Raw genomic sequence first — 10,960 nt, forward strand, 5'->3', positions numbered from 1 at the left:
GAGTAGATAATGATCGACTAAGTAGTGTTTCCTTTTTGATTGTTTTGTAGTTGTGGGAGCAAGAGGGTCATTTTTGGCATGTGTTCTGCATCCATCCCTGCTGGTCTATAAGTGAATACAACACTATTAGTTATTCGAACAAGTTCATGTTCAATTTCAAATTCTTTCTGGTGGTCCACCACTTCCAAATGAATGTAGAGGAAACACTGAAGCAAACGTTTCAGCTCTATGTATAAAAGCAAAAACTGATTTCCATCGTCATGTCTCAAAATAACACCTAGCACAAGCACATGTTACAGGGACACTGTATGTGTGAAGGGTAACCATATTACCACTGAAATAAATTGCAGTAAAGCTCATCTGTTTACAAAGCCTTATTCAAGAGATTTATTTAATCATACTATTTAACAGGCATAGCATTTACATAGGAACAGATCATTTTCACTACTGTATATAAAAGCCATTGCATTGAAAATATCACTCTTTATGAAACCCTTATCAACTCAAAACAGCCGAGATAAACTGAAAACTGTAGTTGTGATGAATGTTTTGGTTGTGTATCCAAAGAGACACCTCTTCCTCTTAACGACTACTGGAAAACAACAAAATCCAAAGTTAGCATTATGTCAATATACATGTCAACAGATTTATTCCAGATCAGTCAAACGTTAAGCGAAAGGTTTTCTCCTGCTCCTTGCGCTGGTTGTCGCACAGTTTGGACACTTCCTCCACTCTTCTCTGCAGGAGAACCGAGTTCTGGTCGATCCACTGAAGTGAATCCATGTGGGTGTTGAGAATCTTACAGATCTGCTGAAGCTGAGGAAGAAAATAAGTAGAGAGGAGAGGCAGATGTTAAATTTATTTGTAACAATAAATGTCAAAGCACCAAAAACGAACTAAAAATAGGTCTCATCTTACTGGGTCGCTGGTATCTGCTGGGCCACTGGATGTGTTCAGGTGCTCGATGATCTCCTTCAGGTCCTGCGACATCCTCTTCAGCTGTGCGTCCACGTTCTCTGCGAGCTTGTACGTTCTCTCTCGCTCCTCGTCGGCATTCTGCATGTAGATGGTTCCGCTTTGCTCCTTCACCGACTCCTCGAGCGGGCAGAGCAAGTCCTCCAGCTCCTTCTGCTGGGACAAGATGAAGTCCAGCTCCTGGTTTAGTCTCCTCTGGTCCAGCTTCACCTTCTCCATCTCCTTATGCAGGGCTGTGATCTTCTCGCCGTTCTCCACCAGCATGCGGTCCCAGGCGTTCACCTGAGTGGCCTGCTGTAAGAAATGTCTCTCTTGGTCCTCGAGCTCCAGACTCCACTTGTTAATGAGACCCTCGAGCTGGGCGTAGGTCATCACTGGGGGGGCCGTGGTTGTAGTGATTGTTGTGGCTGTAGCGGTTGCTGTGGCGCTTGCGATGGATGCAGGTTTGAGCCCCAGTGTGAAGCCAGAAGCAGCCCCTGCTGTGGCAGCTGCAGTTGTGGCAGCAGAGATGAGGGCCGCAGTGGAGGCGGTGGAAGCTGCCCCCAGAGGTTTGATCATGAAAGGCAGACCTCCAGCAGCTGATAAAGTAGCTGCAGCAGAAGTGCTTGGTGCTAGAGCTGAAGCTGGAGCTGCACCCAAAGTAAAGCCAGCAGTTGTTGCGGCAGCAGTAGCGGGAGCAGCAGCTGTAGCGATTGGTGCAGCAAAGAGAGATGGACCTGGAGCTGGGGCCGCAGCCTGGATGGATGCAGGAGGAGCTGGGGTTGATGAGGGCTTAATCCCAAAGGGGATTCCTATAGCTTGAGCTGTTGGGGCTGCAGCGGTGGAGACTGGCTGGGGCTGGCTGCCCAAGGTGAGGTTGGAGGGAGCACTGGTGCCAAAGCTGAAGCCACCTCCTGGGGCAACAACAGGGGCTGCAGCTGTGGTCACCTGGACCTTGGTTTGTCCAAAGCTGAATCCTCCAAAGGATGAGAGGCCACCTGGTGCTGTCGTGGCCGCGGACATGGCTGTTGGTGCCACTGCGGCTGCCGGTGCCATTGTGGGTTGGGGTTGAATTTGAGGTACAGTGCCAAAGGCGAAGCCCCCTCCTGGAGGGGCGGCAGCGGTGGTCTGTGCGGGCGGACCCGCGCCCAGTGTGAACCCTGACCCCGGAGCTGGAGCTGCTGCGGAGCCTAAAGTCAGCCCTGCTGGCACTGCTGCTGCTGCTGCTGTGGGCTGAGGAGCCGTGCCGAGGCCGAAAGTGGTGGAGGCGGCGGGGGTCCCGAAAGAGAAGCCTCCGCCGGCTGCTGTGCTCTTTGCTGGGGTGCCAAAGCTGAAAGAGCCGGCGGGGTTGGGGGCGGCCTGAGGAGCCGTGCCGAAGGTGAAGCCCCCTCCGGAAGCTGCAGGTGTGGAACTTGTCATCCCAAAGGTGGTGCCGGCGGCTGCGGGGGCCGGCTTCTGAGCCCCAAAAGTGAAGCCCCCGGAGGCTTGGCCGAAGTTGAACCCGCCACTCATGTTTAGATAAAACGATATCGAAAACAGCTAACAAACAAAATGGTCACTTCCTCGCTGAACCTCGCCGTGGCTTTTGGCGGGTCGCTACGACGAGTTGGTTCAACAGGAGTCACCGAGGAAACGGTTCCTCTCCTACAGTGACTTCCGACACGTTAGCGGTTTATAAAGTCAATCACAGGTTTGATAACGTTACCGTGTCCCGACGGCGACCAAAAACTAACAAGACATCCCTCACAAAAACGTGGCCCGCTGCTTTTTACTGCTTCATTCAGGCATCTCCGTAGTTCCCTAAAGGAAGTGACGACAGTTAGAGCAAAGGTCAATAATGTGGCGCCCTGAGTTTTGTCTGCCAGGACACAAATCCCGCCTTCATGCAAGATTGACAGCTCCAATACCCAATCATGATCCTGATCAGACCGAAACTGAAGTCTGATTGGTAGAGCTCGCTTGCCTGAAAAACATATTTCAGGGAAAGAGGGACGTGTGTTTTTCCGAAGAGAAATGACTTTGCGAAAAGATAATAACTCGAGCTTCTTGTCTTCTACTAACTGAATCAGAAATAACTATTTTACACAAACTCCAACGAAACGATTAATTTTAAAAACAGTTATTTCATTTAAAAAATGCTCGCTGTCGATGTCAAATATGACACTGCTAAAAATGGTCTGTAACCCCTGTGTGTGCAGTAAAAGAGATAAAGACAAAACAAAAGAAACCTAAAACTAACTTCACCTCGGTACAAAACCGAAGATGTTTACGAGTGGATTATCTTCAAGAATATTGCAGAATAACACCAATAGCCTATTTATTTCAATGTTTTGTAAATGTTTTTTAATGGTAACATTTTAAATGATGAAAAGTATTTTTTTTTTAAATTGCATCCAAACCACAATAACATATAGTTACACAAATGTATACAAATGATTAATGCATTTTTAAAAACATTGATTTTTAATCAGATTTGCTTTTCTGGTTTTCCGTCTCTTAACATTTTGTTTGTTTGTTTTTTCTGCTCTACCTTTTTTATGTTGTCACATTTTATTTGATCAATTGTTTTTTTGTTTTGTTTAGGTATCTTGAGAAAGTCGTAAGGCAATTTAGAAGAAGAAGAAGAAGAAGAAGAACGTTACTCGCGTGATTTATCTTGACATCGTCATGACTCTTTGGCTCAGCTAGCTTCACACACAGTACCCACACGGCGGTCTTGGCATGTTGACATTTCCACCACAACGATTCAGCTATGAGCCAGTGAACTAACGGACAACTAAAGAAATATTTCACCGTTGAGGTGACCATGGATGCACAAATGTTACCAAATCCCTCCATAACTGGACGTTAACTCCACGAGCGTGTGTGCGAGCTGCTGAAGTTAGCGTGGAAGCTAATGTCAACATAGATTAGCTAACGCTAATGCAACGGCTGTGCTGCGGATGCCACCAGTGATCAAACTCAATAGTCTGTGACACCTTCTGATCAACACCCAGTGAGCCAGCACCGGACCTGTCAAAATGAGGATTTTAAGGTTTCTGAGGAGCAGCTTGGCTGTAGGAAAGGACATTGACTATTACTCCAAATTTTCACCCTCCCCTCTATCAATGAAGCAGTTTCTGGATTTTGGTAAGATGATGTTCACACCCTACAAACAACAATGTCTTTATGCCTTCACATGTAGCATTTGAAGTCAGTGGATCCCAGCTGTTTTGCTTGTGATCACTCACTACAAAGTGTTACCTCTCCTTGTGAGCTGTTGATCAAATATTGACTGTCCCTCCTCATATTGTTAGATTAAGATTAGAGACTGAACTGGAAATACACGTTTGTTGTGGGAGTTTTATTGAACGTAGATTGCACAAGTGTAAGTGTAGCAGTGACACAGAAACTAGAGATCATGTAAGGTGAACAGTTTGGAGTTTATATTGTATTTAATGAATGTAATATTACAGCCAGGGATTTTGATACATCACAGAATCAAACTTTGGTTGCAAGAAAGTGAAAAGTAGTGGAGATATTTCTTTTTTAAATTAAAAGAGTACTTGTTGAGGTAAAAAAAAAAAAAGATTTATTATTATTCATCTGATTACTGTGAACATTCTGCATTGAACTGGACTGAACTGGGAAAATGTCTGAATTTTGGGCTAGTTGGCGTGGAATGACCCACACTGTATATTGTGACCTAGTAAGTTTACAGGACACAATGACTTAAAAATTGCTCATAGATGAAATAAACCACACCAGAATGTCTGCTTTGTGACAACTAATCGATTGATTGTTGCAGCTCTAGAGAGAGAAATCACTTTTGTGGCAACCTTTGCCTCCAGTACTGTTTATTTAATAACAATAACATTCCTGTGTAATTACACCTTTCAGGCTCAGAGAACGCGTGTGAGAAGACATCGTTCGCCTTCCTCAGACAGGAGTTACCTGTGAGGTTGGCGAACATCATGAAAGAGATCAACCTGCTGCCTGACAACTTGCTGAGGACTCCATCCGTCCGGTTGGTGCAGAGCTGGTATGAAGGTTTTCTTCTGCTTTTGCTTAGGTATCTCTCAAATTACACTGATGCCTGCCAGTAGACAGTTATGACATTCCTTTATTTTCACGCAGGTACATGCAGAGTTTTCAGGAGATTCTCGAGTTCAAAGACAAAAATGCGGACGATGAGAAAGTCACATACGAGTAAGTGAATTAAAGCACACACAGTGCAGTTTAGCTTTATTTCTTGTATGAATTTACGTAGTTTTATTGTTAATATATCTTTTTGTCTTTATTTAGTTTCACAGATGCGGTAATAAAAATCAGAAACCGGCACAATGATGTAATCCCCACTATGGCTCAGGGTGTCGTGGAGTACAAGGAGACGTACGGCACAGACCCAGTCGTCAGCCAGAACGTCCAGTATTTCTTGGATCGTTTCTACATGAGCAGAATATCCATCAGGATGTTGCTCAACCAGCACAGTGAGTCGACTCGCTTCTACTTTATAAAACATGATCTCTTGATCTCCGTCATAAATCATAAAATGAGTATACACTGCTCTGTAGAGTATACTGTCAGTAGACCTTTAACATCACTGCCACAGCGAACCAGGAATCAACAGACCACACCCAAGCCTGCCCAGTCTTACACTATAAAAGATAGTAGCACAAAAATAGTTTGGTTTGTAAAAAGATCTGTCTGTATCGCATCTTTTCAGTCTGTTTTAGGCATGTCATAATTATTATTATCACCAATATTTTACTTTTAGCAGGAAACTAAAGTCCCTGCTGTGCACCTGACTCTGTTAAAAACTTTCTTTCTGCTGGTTTTCCTGCTGTGTAACACAATAAGGACAAAGGAACAACATAACAAAGTACAGAAACAAGATTTACAGGGTCATGATTAGATTATGAGAGCGAACACGTCAAGGACAAAATCACAAGGTTGGGTTACAGAAGTTACTGAAAACATTTAGAGATATTAGATGAGTTGTAATAGTGAACAGGGCAGCAGGTTTATGTCCGTTAACTTTACTATTTTAAGTTCAATATGACCCAGTTGTTTTGCTAAATGCTTTACAACTCATGGACAATCAGGTAGAGCTACATAAAAACTTAGTGCCTGTAGTTTATAATGTTTATGATATGGATGTCTTGTTGTCTAGCATAAAAAAAGGATTTTCTAATTAAATGTAAGTGTAAAAGATAAGAAACAACATTAAGAGCAAGCTCTTCTGAAGATTAAAGCATGCAGAGCTTCTATTGAGTCCGGCTCAACTCACCATAAGATGAGTTATATTTTTAAGTTTGTGGCAGAAAAAAAACAAATGTGCAGCAGTGCTCCCGAAGACCTGTAAATACACTTTAATGTGTAAAATGGGTTGTAAAAAAGTTTCTTTGAACTGGTAAGGGTTCTTAGCTGCGAGGAGATGTCGTTGAGGGCTCTGGGAAATTGTGATTTTTTTTTTTACATTTTCAGACATTTCATAGATGGAACAATGGATTAAGAATAGTGAATGTCTACTACACCTTTAAACAATTTACACTTTGTACGTAGTGTACGGTCACACCCCTGTGTGTTTGTATTCCAGCTCTCCTCTTCGGTGGGAAGGTGAAGGTGAACCCTGCACATCCCAAACAGATCGGCAGTATTGATCCACACTGTCGTGTCAGTGAGGTCATCAGAGGTGAGATTGTCACTTTAAGAACGCCAACATTTTTATGAGGGACATAACTGAGTGATCAAACATGTTGTCAGTCAAGTATTCAAGTGTCGTTTGTGTTCTTTCCTGAAAACAAACCTCTTCCTCGAAGACGCCTACGAAAATGCTCGAAACCTTTGTGACCGGTACTACATGAACTCTCCGGAGCTGGTACTAGAGCAATTCAATGGTAATTAAATAAACCCATTTTTTATTTCATACGTCAAACAATCCCTCCTGCTTATCTTAAGCACTTTAAACTGTTTTATGAATAAAGAAATAAATACAGTTGTGTGTGTCCTGACAGTGAAAGAGATGGAAAACCACGTTGCTGTGGTGTACGTGCCGTCTCACTTGTATCATATGGTGTTTGAACTTTTTAAGGTAGGATTTTACTTTTTGAACTCATAATTGGACAGCTTGTTCACATGACACAGTTTTACATCCTCATATATTTCCTTTCTCTTCTGTTTAACATTTGGAAAATGCAGAACGCCATGCGGGCCACCATGGAGTTATACGGCGATGCCATGGAGTATCCTGCCATCCACGCACAGGTCGCTCTGGGAACTGAAGATCTGACAGTGAAGGTAAAGCTGAGCTGCTGCATTTTCTCGACGGCAGTTACTGGATGAGGAAACTGTTGAGACCATATGTTCTTCTCCAGGTGAGTGATCGTGGAGGAGGCGTGCCGCTGCGTAAGATCGACCGTTTGTTTACCTACACGTACTCCACAGCTCCTCGGCCCAGCATCGACGGGTCCCGTGCTGCTCCTCTGGTCAGTATTCCTCATGTGTGATCAACAGTGTGTGATTAATACGGATGAATGAATGACTGATCCAAGTTGTTCTTGGCACCATCAAAATCTTAAAGGGACAAATCATGCTTTAATGCTCAAAAACCACATCAATTTCCTCACTCTGTTTTAGCTCCTGTCTCTTTAAGGCCCGCCCTCCTGAATAAACAGTCCCCTCTGATTGGTCAGCTCACACATGCCTGAGTCAGCACTGCTAACGACAACAACAGAGCAGCTGTGCTAAATTCATTTCTATGTGCCAGACTAGCTGCTAGGCATTAAATTATGCAAATGTATGACATCATAATGTAGTGTGATGTCACAAAGTCACGGAATTAAAGGCGAGACTACTGACGAGGCGTTTCAAGAACAGTGTTTTCTGTGGGAGAGAGGAGCTTCTGTTGGTGCAGACATCGACCTTTTTAGCTTTCAAGATCTTTTTACATGCACAATTAAATTAATTACACACTGAAGGAAGGCAAAAAAACCTTGAAAAAAAAGATTGCGGTTGTAGAAATGAACTCTGTTTTTTCCCCAGGCTGGTTACGGTTACGGCCTGCCCATCTCTCGTCTGTACGCCCGCTACTTTCAAGGGGACCTGAAGCTGTACTCCCTGGAGGGTTATGGAACTGATGCTGTGATCTACATTCGGGTAATTGTGTTTTACGTTAACGGCATGTGAAAAAAGAAGAATGCATTGTTAACATCCTGTGTTAACTTTATTCTCCCTGTCTTCTGTCAGGCCCTCTCCACAGAGTCCATCGAGAGGCTCCCTGTGTACAACAAGTCCGTCTGGAAACACTACAAGACGATCCACGAGGCCGACGACTGGTGCGTCCCCAGCAAAGAACCCAAGGACATGACCACATTTCGCAGTTTCTAGATCAGAATGGCGGCCGTCCTGTAGCAACTTGTGCAAGAGATGCTAAGTGCGTGTGTGTGTGTGTGTGTTTAATGGGGACTAATCGGTCCAGATTTCTTTGTACAGAAAAGGGAAAAAACAATACTAGAACAAAGTTTTAGTGCCATATTTCATGTAGAGCTATAGACAGAGAGCACCAGCCCTCATTTAAAAAAAACAAAAAACAGCATTATTCGTTAGTTTCTGCAATGCGTCTCTTCTTGCTACTGACAGTAAAGACCAATACTGGATTTTTGAGGCAGACTTTTTTTTTTTTTTTTAAGATAATCATACATCACATCTATATTAGGCATCCTTTAAATATGGTGATTAAAGAATTGCGTCGATGTCATGTAATGGCGTTAGTTTCTAAATGACCTCAAATGTATTTTGGTGTTTCTGTATTGCAATTCATTACCAGCCAACATGTTCGAAACAGGAACAAGGTATTTGTGTTCAGATCAAATCAGACGACGTGTTGATGTGTTGAAACGTTAGATTTTGATGCTTTTAGTGCAACAAGTAAGGTTTCATTAAGGTATCCACTTTGTTTGTATTGACATTTTGCTCTACTGGTTTACGGCTTGGCCTAATTTGTTTTGCTGGTTTTATTTTGCTGAAAGTTGAACTTTTTCTGTTACAGTCTGCTCTGTTCATCACTTCTGCTCTGTGTGAAGTTTGATAATAGGAAAACTTGCACATTAAGTTGCTGCTTGTTTTGAAATCCGTTGGAAATGTGTGTCGTAAGTCTTATTGGTCCAAATGTTTTCATTTCGGGCATTTCCTCTTCAGTAGACAAGCAACATGCGATCAAAACAGTGTTGATGGTTTGCAACATATTCTTTTCCTTCTGTTTCTTTGAAAATCAGGTGGTGCAGGATGACCTTAGGAGCATTATGTCACCTTCGTAATAGAACGGGATACAATGTTTGGGTTGCTGTTAAATAAGCTAGAATCCATATTTTCCTTGTTACACTTAAGCAGCTCTGCTGTATGGATTATGTTCAGTAAACAATAAATACTTCAGACTGATTCTTAGTTGTGTCAGTGATCAGTTCTTTGTGTCACCACATATCATGTTGCTTCTGATCACAGATTTCTGCCCTGTGTTTGGTTGAGACATCACTACAATAAACTCGACACTTCTGGCTCTGAAATCTAATTGTAATAAAAAGTAAAGTTGAATGCCAACATAATTTACTTGAGGGCATTAAAAAGTAAATCATTGTTGCTGTGGGTATATTGCTGTTACATCCAGAAGAGTGATGCATAATTGGAGGTGGTTTATAGATATATTATTTAAAATAATTGAGGGTCCCCCATATCACAATGAGACCACCTGCCATACTGATATGAGACTTATTGTGTGATATTGTTTGAGGAGTGCACCTAAAAAAAGCTTTTTCTGATCATTTAACTGCGCAGAAATTATTTGTGAATAAGTGAATAATCTACAGAGTCAACAGTGTGTCATCTTTTATTTACAGACTGTGACAGAAGCCTTGCATAATCTGTGATTCATTACTGAGTAACTATATCTGAGCCAGTAGAGCAGCTCTGCAGTTAATACAACCGCACATAAAAATGTTCAGTTTCTTCTGAGATGGCTCTAGCTGCTGGTCTGTTGACTCAGTTCTCTGCTACATATTGAGGCTGTATTGATTGCTGTAGTTTTCCATTAGACTACATACAGAATATGGAGGAGCAAAGATATGAAATAATAATAATAATATTACTAATATGACAAAATACTGCAGTCCAAAATAAAAATGTTAAAAAGCATGTTTAATCAACACCTGACAGTGTCGGCAACAATTCAAAATTAAATAGCTTCATAAAAGTAGTATTTAATACAGGACTACAGCTTTTTAGTAAATTTAAGCACTTTCAAGGTATCTAACACAAAAATGTCCACTCTTGAATGAATTACTAAAAGTGCAACTGCAAAAAATACAAGTTTACAGATTTCCTTTATACCCACAATTATCAGCAGCAGCTGTTCATATCAACTTTGACTGTATGTTTTGATCATGATTCCTTAATTCTTGTTAATTTTAAGGTCAATATGATGAAAGGGTCATTTAATTAAAAATAATACTTAAACGAGTAAATTATGTTGAAAATCAAGGATTACTCAGGGATTATATTCAAATTCAAGCATATTTCTAACCTTGAACCCATAACGGTTAAAATTAACCATTTTTCCAAACTTTAAGACTCTTTATAGTACAAACCCTGTATGTGTCAATATATTAAAAGGGCAATATGTAGTTTTAGAGAAGAAATTCAAACTCAGAACTGTGATATTTACAATATTAATGAGGTAATAATACAAACTCAGAAATGTGTATTTTTTCCATAACTGAATAAACAAGCTGTTTGCAGACGATAAAAGGGTCCCAGAACACTGTTTGTTGCTAGAAAGGTGGCAGGGCCCGCCAAATATAAATAAAGTAAAACAGTATGAAACTGTGTTGTCCTTTAAGGTCAGTTTGTTCATCTAGTTTGTTTAGGTTTAAAAAAATCAGTCAATGAAGATCTTTCTCTTCTGATTAAAATGTCTTCCCCAAAACTACATCGTGCACATTAAAACACGTTAGTCTGCAGTTATTTGGAGCTC

The 10,960-nt window shown here is 41.7% G+C and overlaps 2 protein-coding genes across 2 annotated transcripts; one reads left to right on the top strand and one right to left on the bottom strand.

The window, feature by feature from the left end:
* Positions 1-359: 359 nt before the first annotated feature.
* On the bottom strand, positions 360-2,828 carry LOC311262325 (uncharacterized protein). The gene is made up of 2 exons (XM_084361643.1): positions 919-2,828; positions 360-816 (listed from the first exon to the last, which is right to left on the bottom strand). Exons 1-2 carry the CDS (start codon positions 2,464-2,466, stop codon positions 658-660), a joined length of 1,707 nt encoding a protein of 568 aa, XP_084217769.1. The 5' UTR covers positions 2,467-2,828; the 3' UTR covers positions 360-657.
* Positions 2,829-3,449: 621 nt separating this feature from the next.
* pdk1 (pyruvate dehydrogenase kinase, isozyme 1) lies at positions 3,450-9,378 on the top strand. Its single transcript, XM_084361644.1, has 11 exons — positions 3,450-4,083; positions 4,834-4,975; positions 5,071-5,142; positions 5,239-5,423; positions 6,533-6,628; positions 6,756-6,833; positions 6,951-7,027; positions 7,135-7,233; positions 7,311-7,421; positions 7,978-8,091; positions 8,182-9,378. Exons 1-11 carry the CDS (start codon positions 3,975-3,977, stop codon positions 8,320-8,322), a joined length of 1,224 nt encoding a protein of 407 aa, XP_084217770.1. The 5' UTR covers positions 3,450-3,974; the 3' UTR covers positions 8,323-9,378.
* Positions 9,379-10,960: the final 1,582 nt, after the last annotated feature.

Source organism: Pagrus pagrus (genome assembly GCF_965226575.1).
Source record: "Pagrus pagrus genome assembly, chromosome: 9".
Classification (NCBI taxonomy): Eukaryota; Metazoa; Chordata; class Actinopteri; order Spariformes; family Sparidae; genus Pagrus; species Pagrus pagrus.

Bases quoted from the DNA above. Each gene is read 5' to 3' on its own strand.
- LOC311262325 (XM_084361643.1), bottom strand. From the start codon at position 2,466: ATGAGTGGCGGGTTCAACTTCGGCCAAGCCTCCGGGGGCTTCACTTTT. The intron at 817-918 runs GTAAGATGAGAC...TTTCTTCCTCAG, and splicing joins CAGCAGATACCAGCGACCCA to CTTCAGCAGATCTGTAAGAT.
- pdk1 (XM_084361644.1), top strand. From the start codon at position 3,975: ATGAGGATTTTAAGGTTTCTGAGGAGCAGCTTGGCTGTAGGAAAGGAC. The intron at 4,084-4,833 runs GTAAGATGATGT...TACACCTTTCAG, and splicing joins GAAGCAGTTTCTGGATTTTG to GCTCAGAGAACGCGTGTGAG. The intron at 7,422-7,977 runs GTCAGTATTCCT...TTTTTTCCCCAG, and splicing joins GGTCCCGTGCTGCTCCTCTG to GCTGGTTACGGTTACGGCCT.